The sequence below is a fragment of the Natrix helvetica genome, assembly GCF_964273705.1.
Source record: "Natrix helvetica genome assembly, chromosome: 4".
NCBI lineage: Eukaryota > Metazoa > Chordata > Lepidosauria > Squamata > Natricidae > Natrix > Natrix helvetica.
This window is the reverse complement of record NC_138550.1, coordinates 18,852,737-18,879,868: the sequence shown is the minus strand read 5'-3', so window position 1 is coordinate 18,879,868 and position 27,132 is coordinate 18,852,737. Positions and strand designations below refer to the sequence as shown.

The following is a 27,132-nucleotide window of genomic DNA, read 5'->3' as shown; positions in this document are numbered from 1 at the left end:
CTAGATCAGGAATGGATCAAGACACAGAGTTTTGATAGGACAACAGGTTGAAACATGAATCTTAAATGCCTGGTGGTACCATGAATCCGGGGCCTTCAATCATGCATATCAATGAGCTATGTCACTTTCCCCCCCAAACATAAATACATAAACCACAAAATCTTTCAGTTGTAGAGTTCCAGAAAAGGATCTGAAGAAAAGTTCTTACAAAGGCGGAAGAGGGGCATATGGCTTAATATTTTATTTTTTATTTTATTTATTTAGTTTGTCAAACATGTAAGAGATAACAGGTATAAGTATAAACATGGACATGAGCACATGAAATGAGCACAAATAAATGGGGACAGTAAGACAAGGATGGTAGACACACTGGTATATTTATGCTGGTATGCCCTTACAGACCTCTTAGGAATGGTGTGAGGTCCACGGTAAACCCATTTAATATACAATCTAGTTTCTTAATTATGCACAGAAATATATTTTTTCCCCTTGAGACTTTACTCTTGAAGAAATCTCATTACATTCATTGAGACTTTATCTACAGATAAATGGGCATTAGGTTGAATTTCCTGTAGACTTTTTTTCTAGACTAGATTAGAAATAGTCTGCTCATTTCTCCTGTTGTCGAGAAACGGACGTCATCTTTTAAAACCCTAACTGAAACATAAAACAAATATGATGAGTACCATTAATCCTCAAATACTTCACCATTTTCCTGCTTTTGACACATTGGATAAGTCCTTAAGTCTTGGAGGGTCTCATCCAAAGCTTTGAGAGCTGTATGTGATCTTGGGGCTGTCCAATTTGCAGGTCACTAACTCCACTTCTACCCCTATCTCTTTGCATTAGATCTTCTTGCACCCTCTGGGGCTTCTTGTCACATGCATGTTGCCAAGCACTAGTGCATACCACACCTTCCATTCCAGCAAGGTAACCTTAGAAGCTGGTCAACAAAATTGACTTATGCTAAAAGAGAGATTATACATAGCCTTGACATTTAGTATCTTCCATCAAAAGAAGCAACAGCTATTTCACCAATTTGCAAATTTCTGTTCCACTTCATGGCTAGTTGCTGACCAATAGAAGCACCCTATAGAGAACACGTAATTCATTTTTTTACAGCTGTGAATTTCGTGACGCTGAATACAGAGGCATCTCAGTTTTATATATCATGCCTCTCCTGGTATCTATCCCATTTGAATATGTGTGTCATCACATATTCGCAGATCTCCACCCCAGCTTCAAAATACTCTTCCACCCCTTGGGAATATACATATGAAACCAATGCTTTAGTGCTTCAGCAGCTGTTGGGCTAGATTTCTTCCCTTCGCTCAAGTATGGAGCCGTGGAGAGTGCTTGTGAGATACTTATCATTGATTCAAAGGCCATGTTTAAAGACAAGCAGAAAATATGACTCAGCTGCTTGACACACATCTCAGAAGCCAGGGGAAATCCCATCCCATGAGACAGACAGTTGTATGGCATTTTTTCTTTTATTAACAGAGTCACAGGACACTTTAGGCTTAAGCAAAATGGCTAATGAGAAGCAGATATACTATTTTTCCTCTAGCTATTTTTTTTTTTGGCCTTGCTTTCTAATGGTGGAAAAAAACAGAGCATTTCAAGAAATACAAACTTAGCTTTTAAAAAAATATCATTATCTTATCCTTTTTATTATATTGTTTCTAATATCTTAAGGTAGGGGCGCAGTGGCTCAGTGGCTCAAACGCTAAGTTTGTTGATCAGAAAGATCAGCAGTTTGAATCCGTAGTGCTGCATAATGGAATGAGTTCCCATTATATGTCCCAGCTTTTGCCAACCTAGCAGTTCGAAAGCATGTAAAAATGCGAGTAGAAAAATAGGAACCACCTTTGGTGGGAAGGTAACAGCGTTCTGTGTGCCTTCTGTGTTTAGCCATGCCGGCCACATGACCACAGAGATGTCTTTGGACAGCACTTTGAAATGGAGATGAGCGCCGCCCCCTAGAGTCGGGAACGACTAGCACATCCAGTATGTGCGAGGGGAACCTTGACCTTTTACTAATATCTTAAGGTGAACATACTGGCTCAAAGTCACTCAGCCGATTTCCATGCTAAAGTGGAACTAGAATTCACTGTTTCCTGGTTTTCTAGGCTGGTCAGCCCTTTAAACACTTCACTGGACTGGCTCCCTATATAAAATATAGTTAGCTGTATTTTATCTTTTAAAAGGTCCACTTAGGGCAATTCTTGATGAGTGGTAAAGTAATATGTACACTGGAGCTGATCTCTACTCAGTGGTGGGATTCAAATAATTTAACAACCGGTTCTCTTCCCTAATGACCAGCTGGGTAGGCATGGCTCGGTGGTCATGTGACCATGTGGGCATGGCCAACTCAACGTCACTCAGGTCAATGGGCACTTTGCCTTAGCTGTTACAATGTAATAAGAGTTAACCAGAGAGGCAGTTTTTGTAAGCAGGGCAATAAAGATTAGGCTAGAAACAACACCAGAATGTTTCCTTCCTGCCTTCCTTATAGGATTAGCCCTGTAAAGTGCAAAAAAACAAAATAAGATTTCTTCCAACAACAAGGTTCTCCAAACTGCTTACAAAGTTAACAACCAAATTGGTGCGAACTGGCTGAATCTCACCACTGTCTCTACTGCTCTATAAAATTTCTTTAGTAACAATATGGAATGCCTTTTTCTGGAATTTCTATTCGTTCCTACTGGGAAGAAATGAAGCTACATTGGCCAGTTGAGATCAACTACAAGGAGACTATCATTTCCCCATAATTTTTGAAATTCCAACTTGTTTCCCCATCCAAGTTCTAACCAAGAGCTTTGTTGCTTAGCTTCAAAGCTCAGCTAGATGCTACTTCCTGCAGATGACACCATATTTAATATATTGGGGGGAAGGCTGCATCATTTCTTTAAAAACCATGCCAAGCCTTATACTTTTGAGTAACTTATCATTTGTGGCTGTGTTTCCATCTGAAATGATGGGAAAATCAGTCATTCAGCTTTAATGGCTGGGATTGGAAGGGGTGCAGTGGACATGCCAACTGGCCTCAGTGCTCAAGCTGTCTATAGTGCCTTAGAATTTCTGCAAATTCAATATTGCAATAATAAAGAATACAGACATGAAATGGGGACTTTCTCTACACCGCATTGCTTGGTAATCCTTAAAGATAACAAAATCCCATCCGCCTCCAATAAGGAAAGACTGGAAGGACTTCGTAAGGCATGACTTGTTTTCCCCATGAAAGGACAGTGAAGAAGAGATGAACACATACTGGTACAACTCCAAAATTTGAAGACTCAATAAATCAGTCCTCACTTTAGCAGCTGTGATGGGTCAGCTCTGCCTTAGGTTAACTTTAGTATGTTTTGCAAAGCCATTCAGCAGAGGTCAAGGATACAAGCCAGCCAGCTCTTTCTCCACAGCTTCAAATATTTTTATCTTCAGAAATCTCAGCAGGCACAAATCTTCACACAGGCTTAGTTTGTCTTTCTCATCCTCATGTATTCATTTTAATTATTTCCACTGAGAAATGTCCAAAAGGGCTCAGTTCTAAGTAAATATGGCATGTTACAACTGGAAGGAGCTAGTTGGGCTGAAGACATGCATAACTATCGTTGATGACTCATAGATGAATGAATGAACAGAATCTGTAAGGGCATATCATAGCTGAAGTGCCCTCGGTGATGTGAAAGTTCTTTCTATGGACCTAATTCTTCAACAGTTCCTTTTCAGGTTGTTGTAATTGTCAAGGTCCATGTAGAATTCTTGGTTTAGAACAGGGGTGTCAAAACTCAATTTCATTGAGGGCCGCATCAGGATTGTGTTTGACCTCGGGTGGCCAGGGTGGATGTGGCCAGGATGGGTGTGGCCAGCCCGACATCACTTGTGTTGGGGGTACCTGTGGTGCAGGCATGAAATGCTCCAATCTTCACTATCGGTTTGCATGCACAGAGCATCCATGATGCCACCTGGGTGGGTGGGTGGAGACTCCTGACACCACCACTACCGGTTTGGGCTTCCGAACTCCATTTTCGGCTGTGATGGCCTCCTGCAACTCTCTGCCTGTGAAAACAGAATTCGCTGAACTCTTGTTTTCACTGCCAGAGGCACTGTGGGGTGGTCCTTCGCTGTTTCCAAGGCGGCCCCATGGGCCAGATCACTCTAAGCACTCTGAAGGCTGGATTCGGTCCCCAGGCCTTGAGTTTGACACCCCAAATGTGTGAGAATGGTTCACATTTGGAGAAGCAAGAACTTCAAAGACGGAGGGATGATGCAAATGGTCATTGTTAAGATTTTCCTTTATTCGTTTTTTTCCTTCCTTCATTTTGTTTTAACTGTGCTAAACGAACAATTTTCATATGCTTCTTGCAAAACAACAAGAAAACAGGATTTGGGCATGCAAATAGATTTTTCAGAGTGTCGGTGTTGATAACATCTTGATAGTTCTCATAGCATTAAGTCTCTTCATGAGTTTCCAAGATCTTTCAGTTACTAAGGTTTTCAGTTTTGCAATGCAGGGCAGACATTATGAAAGTTAACTTTCTTCTTATCTTGTGCGTCAAAAACCAGAACGGTGAGGAACAGAACTACTTGAGCACTACCGATGATAGCAAATTCAGAGATCAAGATGATAGAGGGGGAAAATTCCCTTGGATATCCCTAAAAGTATTACATAAATTACATCTTGCTTTCTACCTTAGAGATCTTACTTATTCTACATGTCAGTCCAGTCCTTTGAATCTATTTTTCAATGCTTAGCATCAATTATGCTATTTATGGTGAGTTTGAACCACTCACTTCACTGCCACTTAAATCCTACAGATACAAAGGGTTGTGATTTTCAAATGCTAACAACCTGCTAGTGCCTGGCAACCATATCATAAAAGAGGGATTCCCCAGATGTTTAATCCTTAGTGGGAACTCAGATTTCCCTTTATCACTCTGTTCCAGAGGTGATATTCAGCAGGTTCTGACCAGTTCTAGAGAACTGATAGCTGAAATGTTGAGTAGTTCGGAGAACCAGTAAATACCACCTCTGACTGGCCTTGCCCCCACCTATTCTCTGCCTCCCGAGTCTCAGCTGATCAGGTGAATATGGGGATTTTGCAGTAACCTTTCCCTGGAGTGCCATGGGAATGGAGATTTTACAGTATGCTTCACCTGCCATGCCCACCAAGCCATGCCCATAGAACCAGTAGTAAAAAAAATTGAATCCCACCACTGCTCTGTTCCAGTTGAACTAAGGACCAACAAGAGACTAGATGGGGTGTTTCCAGACAGAAGACTATTTTTGCATCTACATCAATCTTCATTTCATTGGTTTTTCTCCCTAGGTTAAAAAAGTGGCAATGGGAAATGTAGCAGGAAGATTTACTTATTTAATCCATTGAAATCCTGAAAATATAGGCTCGCTATACCACATCCGAGCTGTAAAATGGGTCAAGCATTAGATGGAAGGACAAAAGAGAAAACTCTCTTTGCTGTCATTCAAAGGAGATCCTTCTGCCTTTAACAACTGCCTGAAATGAACCACATTAAAGCGGGCTACCCAAATTTGGGGGTGGATTTAAAATCAGCTGAATCTGGATTCTACCATATAGTTAGGAAAGAAATTATACACCATTGCTTCTTAGTGAACGGAATTGAATAAGATGGTATCATTTTTCTTCCAAACCTTTCTCTTGAAAATACCTGAGCTAAGATGCTGAGCTTGTCGATCAGAAAGTTTCGAATCCCTAGTGCCTCATAATGGACTGAGCTCCCATTACTTGTCCAGCTTCTGCCGACCTAGCAGTTTGAAAGCATGTAAAAATGCAAGTAGAAAAATAGGGACCACTTTGGTGGGAAAGTAACAACATTCCATGTGCCTTCATCGTTTAATCATGCCGGCCACATGACTATGGAGACGTCCTCAGACAGTGCTGGCTCTTCGGCTTGAAACAGAGATGAGAGTTGAGAACGACTAGCACATATGGGAGAGGGGAACCTTTACATTTGACACTTCACATTGCTTCATTTTAAATAATGAACCACAGGCACTTTTCCTGTTTGGAATGATATCGTTTATTCATATAATTCACAAATAATTAGGCAATACCTCAAATTCAGTCTTGCTATTTAAGCAATTTCATAACCTACCCTATAACAGTCAGAAGGTTTTTTTTTTTAAAAAAAACATAGTACAGTATGAAATACCATGGTAAATACAACTGAGTGTAGATTACCAAGGATGTCAAAGGGAGTTGAAGACAACCGAAATCGACCTGTTCCTCTGAAATCCCACTTTTTTTTATTAAAAAAAAAAGAATATTTGCATGAGCTTCATGGAAAAGGTAATGCATCTAACAGTCATTTCGGTACAATTTCATGAGAATGTTCTATACAGAATGTGCACATTTTCTTCCCTTAAATCACTTTATTGGCTTAATAACGTTTGCTCCTTTCACGCGTCTTTGTTAATTCCTTTCAGCTAGGTAGGAACAAAGCTGATAATCCAAGCCCCAAATTCAGTAATTGAAAAATGAAGAAAATATAGTTTTGTCCCCTTAAAGCAATCAAAAACACACTCGCACACCCAATCCAATTGCAATCAGAGACGCAGAAATACCACCAGTGACTTCTGCACTTTCAAAATTTAGAATAAATCTCCTCTGTTCTTCCTCTCCAAAAGGATACTTTTTTTTTTATAAACATGGTGGTTGGAGATGGGAAGAACAGCACATGTGAATGTCACCAAATGTACATAATGTTGCTGGTCACTTGCTTACATCCATGAATTCTTATCAATTTAATTCAGTGGGACTCAACCTTCCTAATGCCGTGACCCTTTAATACAGTTCCTCGTGTTGTGGTGACCCCCCAACCGTAAAATTATTTTATCTTTTCCGTATTTTTTTGAAAATATGTGTTTTCCAATGGTCTTGGGCGACCCCTGTGAAAGGGTCGTTCGACCCCCAAAGGGGTCCTGACCCACAGGTTGAGAACCACTGGTTTAATTCATTCCCTCAAATTCATTCAACCTCCCTGCCATCATAGCCTCATTATAAATTCTTTATGTATGATAAAATTATTCACACATTTTTTATTACAAATTTTACTATTGTTTTTTTTTTCATGAAGCATGCACGTCTGCATGAGGGAGAAATCGTTACATTTAATTAGGCTGAAGACATGTACACTGCCTTCTAAATAATATTCAAATGCATGAGACCAGTTTAATGCAAGCATTTTTCAGTCCCTTTCACTTCAGTGCCATTCAGTTAAACAGGACTGAAAAAAGTTGGTTTACAACCCATTTTTTAAAAGAAAAGAGTTATCATAAAACAAAATGAATAAGTTAAAAGGTATTCACAGTACAAGTTTCCAACTAAACTATTCTGTCTATAGAAACAAAATAAATATACATCCCCCCCCCCACCCAGCTACAGAATTACAGTTCTTTAATTAAATGAAATATGCAGTAGCAAAGGGAAGAGGCAAGACCTAAAAACTGTGTCCCAATCATGCCAGCTTTCAGATGGGTGAAATCCAACTTCCAGAACTCCCCAAGCGGCAGAGGCAGACTGGGGAATTCTGGGAGTTGAAGTCCACACATCTGAAAGCTGCCAAGGTTGAGACACATTGGCTTAAAAGAAAAGAAAGAAACACAGGACATCAATTCAAAATGTTTTAACACTGCAAGATATTGCAATATGAGCTCTCTTTGACAGTGACCAACCTCTCCATCAGAGCAGTGGGAGGCGGCTCCTGAAAGAGAGCGCGAGAAATGAATACTCCATCAAGAAGCAGGCATGCACTTGCCGTGATCATTCAATGCATTCAGCAATTTATCTCTAGATGGTGGCATAAACACAAGAACCAGGCAGTGTTTCCAAATCAAACCATGGGAATGGCTACAGGTTGATCAAGCTTTCCGAGGCAGCGAAGTGAGGGCATAACGCCATATTCGGATTCTGCAGCTGCCTGATAATCCGTTTGTGGAATTTCTCTCGCACCCGGTTGAACTCCATTATGTCCAGGGGATCCTCTTCAATCCAGAATTTATGAAATTCATGCATCAAGTAGCCTACGGGGACAGAAAGTCAACCGAGTTTTAAATTCAAGTGAATCAGGGTTTTCCTTTGGTGCGTAAACAGTTTTGCTACTCCTCTTCTAAATGTAACCTAATCCAAATGTCATTGAATCAGGGGTGGGCTGCTAGGGGTTTGGGAAAACCTCTAGCTAAGATTCTGTGCAGTTCGGAGAACCGCCAAATCCCACTCCTGGCTGGCCCCGCCCACCCAGCCCCTCCCAGGAGTCCCCACGCGGCCCGTTTTGGATGCAGGTAAGTACAGAGCGTGCGCGGAGGCTTGGGGAGGGCAAAAAAAAAGGCCCTACTGGAAGTTTGTGAAAGCCAATTTCCAGCCTCCAGAGAGCCTCCGGAGCCTGGGGAGGCCGTTTTCGCCCTCTTGGAGGCTCGAGAAAAACCTCCGGAGCCCAGAGAGGGCAAAACTACCCCCCGCTGTGATGCAGGAGGCCAACTAGGCCATGGCCACCCAGCAACTGGGCAGAGAACCCCTTGGTAAAATTTTCGAAGTCCACCCCTGCATTGAATGCTATGACTTTCTTTGGCAATAGTAAGGATGTGGGAGAATGCGAACCACACGGAGAGAAGGAAGCGTGGCTGAAAACAAGTCAGTCCAGGTGGGTTCTCATAAACCAGGGGTGTCCAAACTTGGGAACTTTAAGACTTGTGGACTTCAACTCCCAGAATTCCCCAGCCAGCATAGCTGGCTGGGGAATTCTGGGAGTTGAAGTCCACAAGTCTTAAAGTTCCCAAGTTTGGACACCCCTGTCATAAACCTTTTCTCTCATCCCCACAAGACAGGTGAAAAAGACTAGTTTGGGGAATTTTTTTTTTTTTTAATGCAGGTAGAATTACAGACATGTTAATGATGCCGTATTTTAGTGCACGTAATTACTTTTTCACCTTTTCCAGGTTGCCCCCCCCCTTTTTTTTTTTAAAAAAAAATCAAAGTCCCAAAGGTGCTTTTTTTTCCCCAAAAGGTAACCGGACTTTCTGTTTTTTCTTTGAAGATGTTTCGCTTCTCACCCAAGAAGCTTCTTTTTTTATAAACAGGCACTCTTCTTATACAATAGTAGAGTTGGAAAGGACCTTGGAGGTCTTCTAGTCCAACCCCCTGCCTAGGCAGGAAACCCTATACCGTTTCAGACAAATAGCGATCCAACATCTTCTTAAAGACTTCCAGTGTTGGGGCATTCACAACTTCTGGAGGCAACTTCTGTTCCACTGATTCATTGTTCTAACTGTCAGGAAGTTTCTCCTCAGTTCTAAATTGCTTTTCTCCTTGATTAGTTTCCACCCATTGCTTCTTGTTCTGCTCTCAGGTGCCTTGGAGAATAGTTCGACTCCCTCTTCTTTGTGGCAACCCCTGAGATATTGGAACACTGCTATCAAGTCTTCCCTAGTTCTTCTTTCTTTTAAGCTAGACATACCCAGTTCCTGCAACCGTTCTTCATATGTTTTAGTCTCCAGTCCCCTAATCATCTTTGTTGCTCTTCTCTGCACTCTTTCTAGAGTCTCCACATCTTTTTTACATCGTGGAGACCAAAACTGAATGCAGTATTCCAAGTGTGGCCTTACCAAGGCATTACCAAGACATTTAGCTCTGAAACTCTTTCAGCTTCTTGGATGAGAAGCAAAATTGTCTTCAAAGAAAAACCAGAACGCCCAATTGCCTCTTGAAAAAAAAGAAAGCAACTTTGGGACAATCATGACCTTGGATGACTGAGAACTTCCATAGACTTTTTTTAAAAATCTGAGGTATTGTGTTTCATCCCAAGAAATTTTTTTTTTGGTTATCATTCTTATTATCACTCTTGCTCCAAGAGGCCTTGACTTTTTCTTCAGTGCAATTTTTCCAGGTAAGAACAAAAATCAAAACCAAACAGCAAAGTTATTGTTTTAAACCATTGTTTTAAGCTGTGCATTATAACACTGCATTTGCATGAACCTATAATCCAAGCATATTAATTTGGAAAAAATGAAATACAATACAATACAATACAATAGTAGAGTTAGAAGGGACCTTGGAGGTCTTCTAGTCCAACCCCCTGCCTAGGCAGGAATATATAAGCCTGTGGCTGGAATTCTGAAGGAACAAGCTACGAAGATAATTTAAAAACTTCATTTCTAATAAAATGAGGCTAAGAAAAAACAAAAGCTGCATTCCCCCTCTCAAAGTATGTTTGCAAAGGTATCCCCCAGCTTTATCCAAACAGCATTAAAAAAAACTCTCTAAATTTGAGGCTAACAACATTATCCTTTCAAATTATGTTTCAAGCAGAATCTATATCGAACTAGCAATGTAGGAAGCCTTCAAAAGCAACACAAGAGTCTCGTTTGAATAAACTATATGAAACCAAAGATATGGATGTAAAATGTACATCTCTAGCCAACGGAGAACGGTTGTGCACAGGAATTTTCAATACAGGTATGGCAGCCATTTCAATCGGGGGAAAAGGAAATATAAATGCTGAACCAATAGTTCTTCCAAGAGATCAAGAAGTTCCAAAATATATGATGTATATCGGTGTTTCTCAACCTTGGTAACTTGAAGATGTTTGGACTTCAACTTCCAGAATTTCCCAGCACTGACAGACAGATGGACAGACAGACACACACACACAGAGTCTCTCTCTCTCTCCCTCTCCCTCTCCCTCCCTCCTTTTGGCACATTTATAATTCGTATTTCTTGATTTAGTGACTATTTGAAGTTCTGTCACACCCCCAAAAATCTATTTACAACCCAGATTCAAAGTTCTGATAGCCAGGCCTCCACACAGTCGCATGACCATATTTTGGGTGCTCTGTATCTGGCCCACTTTTGCAGCTATATGCAGGGTCCTGACGTCCCATGACTGTGATTTATGACTTTTTGCTGATGTTTACTTGTGATTTCTGGCAAAAAGCTCCCAGAGTCATTTGGTTAAGATGGGCGACTATAGAAACTGAATGAATGAATGAAAGAATGAAAAACACCCCAGAGTGAGTTATGGGTTCATTTGACAGCAGCTCCATTCATTTAATGACCAAGCCATTTTGCTGCAAAAAAAAAAAAAAAAGATTGCAAACTCAGGTTCAGTCATATGGTGACCTATTTAATGACCGCCATGACTTGCGAGCATAATGGCAGGTTCAATTATAGTCGTTAAGTCAAGGACTACCTATACGCATGTTCCATCTTGAAAGTACTGTATGCATCAACCCTTCGTATCTATCGATTTTAAATACATAGAAACTGGGAGAACCAAAAATTCTTCCTTCAGCTGTTACTGGTGATGGCTAAGCTTCACACAGGAAAACGCAATACAAGCCAGTGGGAATGAATGAATGCAAAATTAATCAGAATTTGACCTGATTACTGCAAAGTAACATTGATGTATTTGGCACTAGTCAAAAGGTACCCAAGGAGACATTTGGAAAAAAAAAGCTCTGAAATGCATGACTTCTTTCTCTTGAAACCTGGCTTTGCTTAGTGAATGGAAGCCATCACAGCTTGGGCTGAAATAACAAAGGAATTATGTGATATGTTGAAATCCTGAGGAAGCCAAAGTCCACGTTATTACAGAAAGAGTAAGGAAGGGGCAGAATTGGAAGACCAGTTAAAAATGAGTGTTTGGTGGTGGCAGAAATAAAACAGCACCATCTGCTGGCCTTGGCAAATCATAACAACGTGTTGTCCCAATGTCACATTTTTATTTATTTCTTTGTTTTGTCAAGCGTGTATAAGATAATAGATATAAGTACTGTATATACAAGATTATGAATACATGAAATGGATACGAATAAATTGGGTTGTTAGGAATGGGACGGTTAGACACGTTGGTGCATTTATGCACGCCCCTTAAATACCTCTTAGGAATGGGGTGAGGTCAACAGTAAACAGTCTAAGGTTAAAGTTATGGGGGTTTGGGGAAGAAACCACAGAGTCCAGTAGTGCATTCCAGGCATTGACCACTCTGTTGCTGAAGTCGTATTTTCTGCAATTGAGTTTGGTACGGTTTTGGTACACAATAGATGCAAACCTTACGTTTGTATCTATTGTGTGGTCGTGTATGGTTGTGGTTGAAGCTGAAGTGGTCATTGACAGGTAGAACACTGTAGTATATAATTTTATGTACTACGCTTAGGTCAGACTGAAGGCGGTGTAGTTCTAAATTGTCTAAGCCCAAAATTTCAAGTCCGGTGGCATAAGGTATTCTGGGCAAGTCGTCCTGAATAATGTTAAAAATTCTCCAACACTCACAAAGGATTTAATCATCAAACAATACACGGAAAAGTGGGATCTGGGGGACATTTCAAAACTGGGCTGGGTTTTTTTTTGAGACAAGTCAACTTTAGCCAACATGGGGAAAATGTTCATTATGAGATTTTGCATAAAACAAATTGGCTTATTTTTGAAACAGATCTACTACTGCCATATATTATTCAGTCTAAGAACTTAATACTAGTTTTAATATAAAGCATATATTTAGTCAATGGAATTCAACGACACTTCATGTAATTAATTCCTTGTGATTGGAAGAAAAATTGTGTGCATGCATGCATACACAAATGCAATCATTCTCTCTTATGCAGAGAAATCCTCCCCCCCCCTCACACACACAAATACTCACAAAATGTTTGCTGGAAATGGGCTAACGTTGGCGCTTCTGGGGCAACATTGTAGAAATGTGTCTTCAGAGCACCACTCACGAGCAGGTTGTATGCAAGTTCTGTTATGTTGATGCCAACAATAGCAAAGGAATATCTGCAAGAAATATAGAAATGGGATTGCAAGGAATGAAACTAAAGCTAAATGGAACTATGACATCTATGAACACTGCAGCATCTCTGCAGTCACAGAGATATGCACACTAGTCTTTTAACCTGGAGGTAGTGTACACAGTTTCCCTTCATTGTATCCCTCCCACAACAGTGGGCTGAGAGTGAGAATAACTAACCCAAAGTCATCCAGTGAATTTCCTTGGTGGAGGATGGACTTGAATTTGTTCTAGTCCATCATGGTAACCACTAGTCCATGGTCACTCCTCAATGGAAGACAGCATGGAGCTTATTAAAATCAACAGCTAAGCAGAGTGTTCTTATCATATTGCACATCTTATCTCATCAATCATCATCATCATCTCCTTTTAACAACACCATAGTCCCTTGTGGGGTGAAGTCTGGCCAGTTGAACGGAGCTGAGTGTTTACTGGCCAGATGCCCTTCCTGCCACCAATGCGGAGTTATATTCAGCAGATATATTCTCAACCCACCCAGAGAGAGAAATATCTGCCTCTATCTAGGATCAAACTCACAACCTCCTGATTGTGAGGTGAGAGCTCCACCTCTAGACCATCATCGTATCTCATCAATGACTTCAAAAAAATGTACTGCACGAAGCAGAGGTATTTCTAGAAGATAAGAAATCTCCCCCTACAATTCTATGAAAAGCAGAGATTTAATTACAAAATTATCAGCAAACAAGGATGATTTCAATGAGATTTCACATTTGGAATGCGGCACTTACCCAATAGCTTTATCAAACTTTTTCTTCTCCCACTCAGACTTGCTATATTTGCTGAAAAAGTTAAATAAAGGAATGGTTTACAAATGAAAAATGGTTTTCTCCCTACAGTATGCCACCACAATGGAAAAGCTAATCAGGTGGTTAGCATTTTATTCTGTCTTTGGAGTTGGGCTTTTAAAATGCTTATCTCTGTAGCCAATTTAACTTGTTTGTCTTATAAACCTATCAGTATAACATACTTCTCCGTGTTAAAATGATTGATCCTCTTTGTGTCAGAGACACTGATCCTTCAGGCAGCCTAAAAATTAGAGTACCCTAAGGAGAGGGGAAAAATGTAAGCTTTCTATATTTCTTTCACATTTTTGCAAGACTGACTGCAGCCTAAGGCAGGTAAGACAAATCATTTGAAAAAGTAAGAGAAAATAACATTTTCTTATTGGAAGGAGAAAAGAGGAAAATGTTTTGCCTTCATGTGGAATAGTTTTTAAATATCTGAAAACTAGTTTACATTTGATGTCCCACATTCCTAATAATGTGTTTATCTGATTTTGAAAAGGTAAAGATTCCCCTCGCACATATGTGTTAGTCGTTTCCGACTCTAGGGGGCGGTGCTCATCTCCGTTTCAAAGCCAAAGAGCCAGCGCTGTCCGAAGACATCTCCGTGGTCATGTGGCCGGCATGGTTAAAAGCCGAAGGCACAAAGGTGGTTCCTATTTTTCTACTTGCATTTTTTATGTGCTTTCGAACTGCTAGGTTGGCAGAAGCTGGGACAAGTAATGGGAGCTCACTCCGTTATGTGGTGCTAGGGATTCGAACTGCCAACCTTTCTGATGGACAAGCTCAGCGTCTTAGCCACTGAGCCACCGCATCCCCTACCTTTTGAAAAGTAAATTCCCCTAAAACTGGATGGGAAATCGCAGTTCTGAGTATCATTAAAAATAGAAAAAAATATGGACAAATAATTATTTGTTTATAATAACCCATAATCCCTTAAATCAGGGGTTTCCAACCCCTGGGGTCACGGCCTACTACCAGGCCATGTCTTATCCACAACTGGGCCATGTGAGCTCAACTATCAATCACACGGCCCGGTTCTCCCCTCCTCCCAGCTGGGTCACTAAACTGCCTTGCGTCCTCAAGCAAGATAGACTACATCTCAGGAGGCTTCTTATGTGAGAAGATTGTTAAAAGAGAAAGGAGTGATTTCGAATCTATTTTACTCCCCCCACCCCATCTTAACCTGCCTAAAAGGAAAATAAACCCAGCTACAGATCTTATAGATTGTAATGTAATGACTTTCTCTCAATTACTACATCTTAGAGGCTGGGCACTAAGATGGAGAATGATGATTATATTATTACAATTTGCATGACAATTATTCAACACCTTCCCGGAAGAAAAAGTAAGTGGGAGTGAATAAAGAAAAGCTTGTCATTGGTGAAATGGTAGAAACACCATTTTAAGACATTTTGGATAGTTAAGAGTTAATATTAGAAATGCTCAGTAGGGCTTCAGCAGGGGGTCGGAGTCCAAAGTCCCTACAACTCTGTTATTCTGTTTCTAGATTACTAAACTTTCAGTTAGAGGAGATGTATTATACAATTTCTTTTAGCTTTTAAACATCAATAACCCCCCAGACTGAAAATAGCTCAGGATTAAACTGTGAGGTCCTTGATGCTCTCTGAACTTGGTTGTTTTCTTTCAGACATTTCATTACCAAACTAGGTAACATCATCAGTAGCTCTGATTGTGTTAAGTCCTCGAGGCTACGACGCCATTGACTATCATTGCCGGCCCCTGATTGGTTGAGATGCGAGCAGCCAGCTGGCGGGAGAATGCAGCCATTCTATTGGTTCAGCGTCTGACAGCTCTAGTATAAAAAGGGCTGTCAGCTGTCAAATGCTGCTGTTTGCCGGGTCGAGGTTTGCCTTACATTTTGCCTTGTTAAGCTGTTAATAAAAGTTGTGTTAGCTTCAAACTGCCTTGCCTCAGTTCTTGTGTGCCTCGTTCTCCCTACAGAACAGATTATATTACTTAGTTTTGTAATGAAATGTCTGCAGGAAAAAAATCAACCTCAGAGAGTACCAAGGACCTCATAGTTCAACCCTGAGCTACATATTTTCTGTCAGTTTGTTTTTAAATCATGAGGTGCCCATAGTCAACTGGAGTTAAATGCTCCACCTAGCTAATCTCTCCTCCCTCCTTCATGGCTGCTTTTTATTGGAGAATCACACACAGGTCTGCAAAACGAATTCCGAGTTAAAATCTCTAGGACAGAGATGTTTAGACAGAATAATAGGAAGATTTGAAGCTCCTATTTGTCTTTTGGAAGATGAAGTATGACTCTGTCTTGTTAGGTGGAAAGGAGTATATTCTGATTTCTAACAAAATCTAATTTGTCCTCTAAAATAGACAAACAGGCCAGCATTTTCCCTTGAAAGCAAAATTAACATTCAATATTCAATATGTTTCTTCAATATAATTTTGGAATCCAGCGTTCTCAGCTATTGCCTTTTTTTTTTTTTTTAACAAAAAAAAGAACTTTATAGTATACTGTGCAAAAGCCATCTTTTGCATTGGGCCTTCAGGACTGCCACATTCAATGCTGTGGGGAAATGGGAGGGTGGATTATATGAAGTATGGGAGATATATAGTCATAATACCATTCCTTTCTCACAGGAGTCAAGGACATCTTGCCCTGCACCTGGAGGGGTATGACTGAGAGGCATCTCCAGTTGGGACAGTGCCTGATTGGGCCATGTGACAGACATGTGGGTGCTGGGCAGGGGATTCGACTTTCACTTGGATGGGGTAAACCTGGAAACTTTCGGATTCAGCTTTTCCCAGATGTGCCAATATGACATCTCTAATAAAATGGAACTTTGAGGAACTTCAAGCCTCGGAGTCTTCTTTCATTGGGGGTGTTACTTGGAACCTTGACAATAGTAGGATTATTAATTGGTATGTTACAATGCAATGTAGTTGTTGTAGGGATATCTGAGGTAGATTCTCTTTCCTGCTTTGAACCTGCTTTATTATTTCTACCAGTAAGAAAGGTACTTTTAAAGATGTCCTCCTGCCCAAAGCTTGCTGATCTAACACATGGAGAAGAGGAGAATCCTTCTCCTGTTTAGCCCTCATCTGATCCTCAGGAAGTGCCCCAGAAGTCAACCCAATGGTAGGAGTTGAAAAAATATATCCCCCCCTTGAGGGGACTTACAAACAGGTATGAGAGGAGACCATGGAATCTACTCAAAACCTCACAGGTGAACAAAATCCTGAAACAGAGAAGAATGTTGAGGCTGTTGAAACTTCCAAGCAGAAGTTTCTCATATGATTAAGGCAAAATGTAGCTTTCCATAACTTAAATCTATTAGAAGAAGACCCTGCCCTCTTAGAAATAAGACTTTGCATTTTTTTTTAAATCTGAGAGATCTTCAGAATATTTACACTTTTAAACTTTTACACTTTTGAGTAGTCTCGCCTGGACTACTGCAATGCTCTCTACATGGGGCTTCCCTTGGGACGCGCCCGAAGACTGCAGCTAGTCCAGAACGCAGCCGCGCGGGCTGTCATGGGGAGTACTAGGTACTCCCACGTAACACCTCTCCTGCGCGAGCTGCACTGGCTGCCTGTGGTTTTTCGGGTGCGTTTCAAGGTTTTGATTACCATCTTTAAAGCGCTCCATGGCACAGGACCTAGCTACTTGCGGGATCGCATCCTCCCACACACATCCCTGCGGCCAATTCGCTCTCACAGGGAGGGACTTCTCCTGGTGCCGTCCACTAGGCAATGCCAACGGGCGGCGCCAAGGAGTAGGGCCTTCTCTGTGATGGGCCCAACCCTCTGGAATGACCTCCCCCCCGACATTAGAACCACCACCGACTTCCGCTCCTGCCGACAAAAATTGAAGACTCACCTGTTCCGATTAGCTGGCCTGGCACAATCATAACTGTTACCTCCTGGCAGACATATTTTTTAACTGGTATTTGAGGGGAATTGCTTTTAAATTTAATTTATGGGATATTTTTTAGGGGTTTTTAAAACTATATTTATATACTTTACTCAGCTGTACAGTTCTTTTTAACCTTCTTTTTAACCTCCTCCACATCCATCTACCTATTTAACAATTTTAACTGTTCAACTATTTAATTATATATATGATGTATTTCTTGTATGGACTGTACACCGCCCCGAGTCCCTTTTGGGAGAGGGGGCGGTCTATAAGCGCAAATAAAAGTAAAGTAAAGTAAAACGCACGCACACACACACACACACACACACCAGAGGTGGGTTGCTACCGGTTTGGGCAAACCGGTAGTGGTAATTAGGTCTGGGTCGCAGAACTGGCAGCGACCCAGGCTGGCCATGCCCCCGAACCGGTTCCCTCAGTGACCACTGCCATTGCTGGCATGTTTTTTAGCTGCACGCATGTGCGCAGTTCACAGTAAATTGTTCTGTGCATGCACACGTGCGCAGCTAAAAAACATGCTGGCAGTCCTAAAAAGTGCGTGCGCAGCGAACCGGCAGAACTGTTGGTAGGAAACACCCCCCCCCCCAGAAACGTCCATCATGTCATCCTCTTCAGCCTTATCTGTGGTAAGGAAAACATATCTCTTTCTTTCAACCGTTCTTTCTTGGTTCTTTTTATTGCTTGACTTTCTTCTTTGTCCTCACTTGCACCCAGAATATGCAATCACTCCTTTCTCCCTCACCAAGGTCTTCTTGCAAGGAAGCCTTTCAGGCTCTCTAATAATATTAACAATAGGCACCTTGGCATTGACATCATTAGTCAATTGCAAAGGCAGCTTTACTTGGAACAGCTTACATCCTGGGATTACACCTTTAACATGATTAAACAAAACGGGAGTGACTCGATAGATGGACAAAAATGGCAAATCCACTCTAAACACCTGGTTGGCTGTGCGACCACCATCACTACCCCCAATAGTAATTAAATTATATAATGTCTGACTTTCAGTGGAGCCCAAGTTCTCGGATTTTGCTTTAGTTTATCCCTCTGGATCTCCTTTATGTCTGTTTCCAAACTTTAGTTCAAAGCTTACAAAATAGAAAAGAAATATATGGATATATACCTTATTTCCTCTTTAGTGATTTCCCTTGATTGTGAAAGATGGGAAAAAAGAAAAGAAAAAAAGTAAAAAAAAAGTCTAAACGTGGATTCATGTTAATGATTTGTTAATGAAATAAATATGTCAACGCAAGGCATTTTATCCCATCCTCGCCCCAACCCCCAAGTAAAAGAATGCAAGAAAAGCAGAGTATTTTACATCAAGGGAAAAAAAGGGATGCAAGCTGATTTTTCAAATGGTTGATTAGATGCTGTTGTTAATTCCAGCTTCAAACATTACCTATATCTGGGCTGAAGAGAGTCTAAGAGAATTTGCTGAGCTGCAGGTCCATCCTGCTCAGCAAAGTATCTAGAAGGGAGAGGGAAAAACATATATACATGACAGGTATATATATATATTTATATATTCAACACCTGGAACATCTGGGTATTCTTAGAATGCACATACAAACCACTCTGGGTGTGTAAGACACTGAGACCTCCTCTTTCCACTGCACCTCACACAATGGAGTAAATAAAGAAACACTCCTGTTAAAAATGATCTAACCGAATGGTTCCCAATCTGTGCTCTGTGGACCTGGAGGGCCACAATGTCGTCACAGTGGTTCTGTGAAGGCTTGAAGAAATGTTATGATTTAAATCTTGGAATTAAATCTTGAGAGTCCATAGCCACAAAAAATGTTAAGAGGATCCATGGTAGTGGTGAGATTCATTTTTTTAAAACTACCAGTTCTGTGGGCGTGGCTTGGTGGGCATGGCAGGAGAAGGATACTGCAAAATACCCATTCCCTCCCCACTCCTGGGGGAAGGATATTGCAACATCTCCATTCCCACCTCACTCTGGGGCCAGCCAGAGGTGGTATTTGCCGGTACTCTGAACTACTCAAAATTTCTGCTACCGGTTTTCCAGAACCTGCTGAATTTCACCCCTGGTCCATGATGAAGAAAAGGCTGAGAACAGCTGATCTAACCAAATATATACCAGGAACTACCCTTAACTGAAGTATCAAATCATTATCTATGAGCACCATGGGTGGAAAAGAGAGATCTGCTATTAAAAAAAACTGCTGACATTGTAATTTGTAAAAAGTTAGCACCCACCCCTCTCCTAGAAAAATGAAATATTTTGAGAAATATTAAAATAGCCAGAATATTATATTTCCATGGATGATAAAAGAATAAACGTATTTTAAAGACAGAAAGCAGATCCCTGCCCCCAACAGATATTTGGTGCCCATTAAGAAAAACCGGGCCAGCCTATCTACAAGGCAAAAGACCTCCAGCTCCAGGGTGATGGGATTAAGACATGACTCATGACATAATAGCATTAATCCGTCTAGCAGCAGAGCTCACCACATGGCACAATCTCCTAAGGACATTGCATCTGCCAATCTTCAACCAAACTGGGAGCTCAGACAACCTCAGCTATGACCTGCATAGCCCCATGGGAATCTGTCAGGAGCCAATAGGATACGTGTTCTTATACAGGAACAGGCAGCTCAAATTCAAAGCCCAAGAGAAGATATAAAAGCCCCTCATTCTCAACTCCATGTGGTCAGCTGCCCAGAACCCATGTGGTTCTGTTTCATTAAACCATCTTTCCCATCAGTCCCCCATGTTTCCAGTGTCTTCCTCCCAGCTTGGAATTGAACCAGATGCATATTTCTCACAACAAATGGTTGTGTTTGAAAACTAAACCCTGTTTTCCTACATTGTAAGCACTATCGTGTTGATTTAAACAAATTATTATCTACATAGGGACAGATAGTTGCAATGAACTGAAGTCAGACTACCCAAGTGTTTGAAGAATAGTTTTCTTGACAAAGGCTGGATTTTTTTTTCCAAAAAAAAAAAAAAAAAGAGAGAGAAAGAAAAAGAGAAAGAAAGAAAAATACAATTTGTACCTTTTAATTCATTATGTGAAAGAAACAAAAATATACTTACAGCAAGTTATACAACCCCAGGAGCCCCATTCCTCTAAAATCTGTTTTAGGATCATCACCTTGGAAACCAATTTCACACCACTGCTTGGAAATCCGAGCTTCCAAAGGAGAATCAGGTTTCAAGCATTTCCATAGCTTTGGAAGTAAAAGAAAAATCACAGGTCTATTATAACACATTGCGTGCAATGATTTTTTTTAATCCACCCTTATTGGCTTTGCCTTCATTGTTATGCGTGGTGTTGCAGGATCCTGGGGCGATGTGCCAGCTAAAAATCAGCAAGGCTTCCTCCTTGACACTGCAAACATTTCAAACATGGCTCCTGGGAAATCTGATTTGCTTTAATACAGAAATGGTGCAAGAATCCTGATCAGGCCTCCATAGTTATTTTCTCTAGCTTGGCACAAACCTCCAGGGCAAAGCTGCAAATCACAGAATGGCTGTAAACACCATTAGCTATAAAGGGAATTTTTGTTTGCTCCCTTATGCTAATTTTGTAAGAGCATATCAGGGCCTGTCATACTGGAGACTCTGCTGTTCAAAAAAAAAAAAAAAGGATATTCATGCTTTAGCCAGGGCTTAAGATTCAGATCTAGAATGTTGCTAGAATACCAGGCAAGTAAATGGCTAGAATGTTTTCAGTTTCAGAGAACTGGTATGAAAAAAAAACAACCATACTTGGTAAGTTTTCATTTACTTTGGAACTTTGTTCAAGCTATTAATTACCAGCATTTGAACTCTGTCCAGGCGCTTGTGGCAACAAATGGACTGGCTGCAAAATAGGTGTTAATCTGCTAAACCAATTAAAGGCAGGCAGGCAGCCACAATCTGTGCCAGTGGGAACCTCTGAGTCATCTTCAAGTCAATCCAGTGCAAGTGGAATTGTAGTTATCTCATTGGGAGACGGCAAGAGTCTCCGCCGTCATCATCTTCCATGCCTTCTTTTGCTTATTTGAAAACTGCCCCGAATAAGCGAGACCCCAGGTAATGTAAAACAAAGTAAGAACAAAACAGAGAAAGCTACATAGCGAAAATAGAATATCATAATAAGGGTTCTCTGTAGTTGTCCAAGGCCAAAGGCACGGTGGGATAAAGGAGATGTAGGAGCTCTCTAGGCTGAGCCTGAGGGCAGGGTCAAATGCATCATCAGCGTCGAATCCCTGAACCCCTGTATGAGAGGTAAATCCAATCCCCCTTGAAATCCGTTGATTCTTATCTGGCACCAATTTGCCTTGATCATTAGTAGATCAGATTCTTGGGTCTAGGTAGCATGACATAAACTTGCAATACTTTTGAACCCTATCCTGGCTCCTGGTTTCTTGCACCTAACAAAAATTCTCTTAATGGCCTTAGGAAATTCAGGGAGGGTTGGGAGCCAAATGTACCCGTGTGGTAGCATGTTCCAAACTGTGGGGCTTACTAATGAAAAGGCCTGCCATTTGACCGTTGCCCTCTCAAAAGGAATGGATCCACAGATGGTCATCTCCAGAAGTTAGAGCTGGACAGGCATTCTAGGTTCTGGTACTGGATATATCCCGGTGCTCTATTGTATAGGGCTGTGATGGCGAACCTACGGCATGCTTGCCGGAAGTGGCATGCAGAGCCATCTCTCCGGGTAAGCCAGCTGTCGCCCGTTCCTCTTCTGGGTTCCAGTACACACATGGTCTTTGCATGTGTGGGAGCATCAGAATCCAGAAGAGCAGATCCCTGGCACGCATGCGCGCCCCGGGAAGCTGAGCTTCCGGTTTCTGGCACGCACATGCGCACCACCCAGCTAATCTTCACGAGTGTATGTGTGCCAGAAACAATGCATGCCATGTGCGCAGATGTGCCTGCCAGAAACCAGAAGCTCAGCTGCTCAACTGCTCTTGCGGTTTCCAGCACTCCCCCCACCCTCCTGTTTCAGCACTTGGTGCCAAAAAGTTTCGCCAACAGTGGTAAAGGGCTTTTCAGGTAATGATCAGCACTCTGGTGAGTAAGGCTACTGGTATTAGAGAAATGACTTTAATATTGGTGTTTTTGTGTGAAAGCAGATTTGATCCATACTAATAAGAGGAATTTAATATACAATACAATACAATACAATAGCAGAGTTGGTAGGGACCTTGGAGGTCTTCTAGTCCAACCCCCTGCCTAGACAGGAAACCCTATATCATTTCAGACAAATGGCTATCCAACATCTTCTTAAAGACTTCCAGTGTTGGGGTATTCACAACTTCTGGAGGCAAGCTGTTCCACTGATTAATTGTTCTAACGGTCAGGAAGTTTCTCCTCAGTTCTAAGTTGCTTCTCTCCTTGATCAGTTTCCACCCATTGCTTCTTGTTCTACACTCAGGTGCCTTGGAGAATAGTTTGATTCCCTCTTCTTTGTGGCAACCCCTGAGATATTGGAACACTGCTTTAAATTAAATTAATCTTTAACTTAAGAGGCAACGTTCTGGCAGTGAAAGTTGATCAGCTGTGGAGTCTCTTTACTATAAAAAGTTGTGTTTTTCTGAGAGATTTTTAAATAAAGGAAGCCAGAATGAATGGAATAGAGTGGAGTGGAATAGAATAGAATAGGTTAGATTAGAATAGAATAGAATAGAATAGAATAGAATGATTTATTGGCCATATTATGCTCTCAAAAATCAGGTTTTCCCCATTTTATCCTTTATTTCCCTATTTCTTATAGTCTTGGTTATACTAATTTTAACAATACCACATCATTGCCTGCAGTCTTTGGAAGCTAAATAAGCAAAATCTTCCCAGTCAGTTTAAAAGCTCTCCTATCACTCAATGAGTTTAGGAAGAACTTTTTATCAATACTCTTGAGTGTGTAACATTATTCAAGGCCTTCTTAAGAGATAAAGCTGGCTTGTAAGCATAGCTCCAGCACATACCTTCAGAAGCATTTCTTCATGCTGACCCTCTTCAGAGTCATACGGCTCTCGACGCAGCTTTTCCACCTCTACAATCAGATTTCTGTAGCCGACAATCTGCAAAAGGCAGGCCTGCAGAGATACACTTAGCCTAAATTGAAAAGATAAGGCGAAGAACATGGCACAGTCAGTAATTTGGCTCTGTGAGATTTGTACTATTTTAGTATAGAATGGTGACCTATTTCTTTTCTTTTTTTCCCTAGATGATCAGCATTTTTTGAGACAATGTGTACTGCTCAAGAATCTGACTTTCTTTGCATTCTGCCTGCTTATTACAGCAGAAAATAAACTTTCCGCGTAAGGAACTTCTGGACATGCCATCCTTCAATTCATCTTTTCTGTTTTCCTTGACGTTTGTTCTCACAGCTACCGTATTGTTTGGTGTATAAGACACACTCCCCCTACTTAAAAGTGGGTGGAAATGTCTTTGTGTCTTATACAGTAAATGTTACTGAAGCCCCGCCCACCTGCTGGCCAACATACACCCTTAGATCTGCCTCCTGGAATACTGTCTGTCAACTGTTCCAGGTTGCAGGGATCACCACTGCCCATCGCAGCCATCACCATCCATTGCTGCCGCCTGGAACAGGCCAAAAATGGGAGGCTTGGAGGTCAAAAATGGAGGTGGCACGGAGGGGGCGATAGGCGGCAATGGCGATGGGTGGTGGCGATGCCGGCAGCCTGGAACAGTTGATAGGTGGTATTCCGGGAGGCTGATCCAATCGCTAATCAGCTGCTCATGCTAATTCAGGCTATGCTGAAACTGACCAGGCTGTTTGCTATTTGCTGCAAGGTGGCAAATTGCTGGGAGGCAGAGGCAGATATTTTTTTTCTTGTTTTCCTCCCCAAAACCTAGGTGCAACTTATAGTCAAAAAAATATGGGTAATTTGTATCCTTCCTGTTTAAGAGGTGGCTTAAAAGAAATATTCTTTTCCTTCTTTTGCTGGGGACAAAAGAATATATTTTGTCTGATTGAAATAAAAACTTACGGCATTGCTTCGCTTCTAAGCGAATAACTAAGAACTGAATGTGCACTCTAAGCATTATATACGAAATGATCATTCAATCGTAAAGTAAAGTGCGATGGTAAAGAATTGGTTCCAGATTAGCACTTGAAATTAAAGACAAGGAATACTTTGAAATATGAAATTTGCTTTATCTATGGTTAAATAACAGAAACAGAAGTTAGAACATTTAAAATTATAAGCGAAGGATTCATTTTATCATGAGAGTTTATTATATGTTTATTATCAATATGATTTAGTATCAACAATTAAGTATTAATATTATGTTGAGAAAATATTGTTATTATATGATCAGGACTAATGAACATGTTGAGGACGACTATTGCTCAAACTAACTGTTGTTACCAGACAACACACTGTTTATAGAGACACTGAAATTGTTGCTCTTTCTTTAAAAATAATATTTTGGGGAAAAAAAATTGGTTCTAGGGAAAGATACAGCTGTGCCCGCTGTTGTGGCGCAATGATTAAAATGCAGTACTGCAGGGCACTTCTGCCGTCTGCCAGCTGTTCGCAGTTCGAGTCTCCCCAGGCTCAAGGTTGACTCATCCTTCCATCCTTCCGAGGTGGGTAAAATGAGGTCCCAGATTGTTGGGGGCAATATGCTGACTCTGTAAAATGCTTAGAGAGGGCTGTAAAGCACTGTGAAGTGGTATATAAGTCTAAGTGCTATTGCTATTGCTGTCCATCAACAACTTTAGTAGAGAAATTATTTACCCAAGATTGTGGTACTAGAGCTCATGAGGGATCATATCAAAGAATTACAGGTAGACTACCTATAATTCTTGTGACTTACAACCACAGTTGGGACCAGAAATCCATTTGCAAGTTGTTGCAGTTGTAAGCAACCAACTTACACGGGACTCCTTTTAGGACATTTTCCATGGTGGTCATTAAGCAAATCACTACTGTGGTCATTAAGTGAATCATCATTTGCTTAAGCAAATGGTTGTTATGAAACCTTCCAAATGGGGTTTTTTTTTTTTTTTACAGAAACTGGCCAAGCCATCAGGATCCAGCAACTGATTGTAAAGGTAGTTTGTTGCTAAACACCCAAAATGCAGTCATAGGACCATAACAGAGGGGAATGACATTTCACAGATCTCGAAAGGATGGAAGGCTGAGTCAACCTTGAGCCTGGTTAGATTTGAACTGCCAAATTGCAGGCAGCCGGCAGTCAGCAGAAGTAGCCTGCAGTACTGTATTCTAACCACCGCGCCTCTTAATACCTGTATGTTTCACAAAATGCTTGTCAAAACCTGCACGGTATTGGGAAATGTGTGGGAAAATCAACTTTAAAAGAAATCCAAGAGCTGAAACATTCTCTCCCCCAATGCCCCTTATTTAAAACTTACTGTGGATTTACATCTGGGTTAATCTTTTTCAAGTCTATGATGGCATCTACTGTTTTTTCAATTGCATCTGGATGAACACTAATGGAATTTTGGAGCAACTGGAACAAAAGAATTTATCATATATCACTTTTCCCATAGTAAGTGAAATGAACCAGAAACAAATGACTGAAACTACTATTAAACGTCGTTAACAGGGATATGACCCTGATTTACTTAGGCTTGTATCATACCAAGTCATGATTAACTCCACACTGAAATATTTGGGGGTGGGGAGAGGCAAGGTAAGTTTTTAAAAAATCAAGATGAGAGCTGTATCATGCAATCAAACTCTCCTGCCCCATTGTAAGCCACGACGGATGTTATAAAAAGGTGGACGCCATTCCTTTTTGTCCTCCTCATCCCTTAGATGCCCATGTACCACGGTGTCCAATAAAGATATCACCTGTGTTTTTTAACTGATTAACATTAAAACAGAATAGTAATGAAAGTCTTTAATGCACAAGGAACTTTCAAATTTCCATCTCATGAATATTTGACAGCTGTCAAAAGGATATGGGTAGAAAGACCGCTATTTGTCAAGGCAAATCAAAGAGCGTTTATTTTAGCAGGCAATCGATTCCTGAACCTCTAAATATGTGAGGTAAATATCTCAAAGCTATTAAGATGTAGAGGTGATATTTTATTTCCTTCCTTTTCACAGTCTCGTGTTTTTCAGTTATCTGAAGGTTTTCCTTCAGTCTTGTTTGCGACTCAGCTTCAATACTGCTTTGGTAATATAGATCACAGACCTAATATTGTTGCACCAAATGAACACAATACAAAGAGAATTTTACCCACCTTGTTGTTTGAATTCCTCAATGATGTCTCTGTTGGGGAAAATATTTTCAAAATGTTACATTTTTATTACACTTTAGCACGCTGAACAACGTGGCCAATAGAGTCTTTATGAGACTCTCATAAAGTGGCAAATTTCATTCAATGCCTTTAATTGGGATTAAGGAGGAAACTTTTTCTTAAATGAACACATCTGGAAAGAGAGCAGGATGAGGAAGTCCAGATGAGAAAAACATGCTTTCCAACCAAACGCAGATAGTCCTCGATGTATGACCACAACTGAGCCTAAAATTTATGTCGTTAAGTGAGTTTTGCCCCATTTTATGGCCTTTCTTGCCACAGTCATTAAATGAAATATTGCAGGGAAGTGAATCTTCATCCCTCAT

At 40.9% G+C, this 27,132-nt stretch overlaps 1 protein-coding gene across 3 annotated transcripts in view; it reads right to left on the bottom strand.

The window, feature by feature from the left end:
* Positions 1 to 6,048: 6,048 nt before the first annotated feature.
* ELMOD1 (ELMO domain containing 1) overlaps positions 6,049 to 27,132 on the bottom strand; it is a 54,048-nt gene continuing 32,964 nt past the window's right edge. For 2 of the 3 annotated variants that reach the window (XM_081952016.1, XM_081952017.1), the window contains exons 4-12: positions 26,750 to 26,778; positions 25,913 to 26,010; positions 23,493 to 23,622; positions 20,614 to 20,747; positions 18,950 to 19,018; positions 18,674 to 18,697; positions 13,578 to 13,628; positions 12,682 to 12,815; positions 6,049 to 8,068 (exon numbers count right to left, since the gene is read on the bottom strand). In XM_081952016.1, coding sequence (XP_081808142.1) covers positions 7,896 to 8,068; positions 12,682 to 12,815; positions 13,578 to 13,628; positions 18,674 to 18,697; positions 18,950 to 19,018; positions 20,614 to 20,747; positions 23,493 to 23,622; positions 25,913 to 26,010; positions 26,750 to 26,778 — 842 coding nt within the window. In that variant the 3' untranslated portion in view covers positions 6,049 to 7,895. The remainder of the gene's footprint in view (positions 8,069 to 12,681; positions 12,816 to 13,577; positions 13,629 to 18,673; positions 18,698 to 18,949; positions 19,019 to 20,613; positions 20,748 to 23,492; positions 23,623 to 25,912; positions 26,011 to 26,749; positions 26,779 to 27,132) is intronic. The other variant, XM_081952015.1, reaches the window with a different exon arrangement.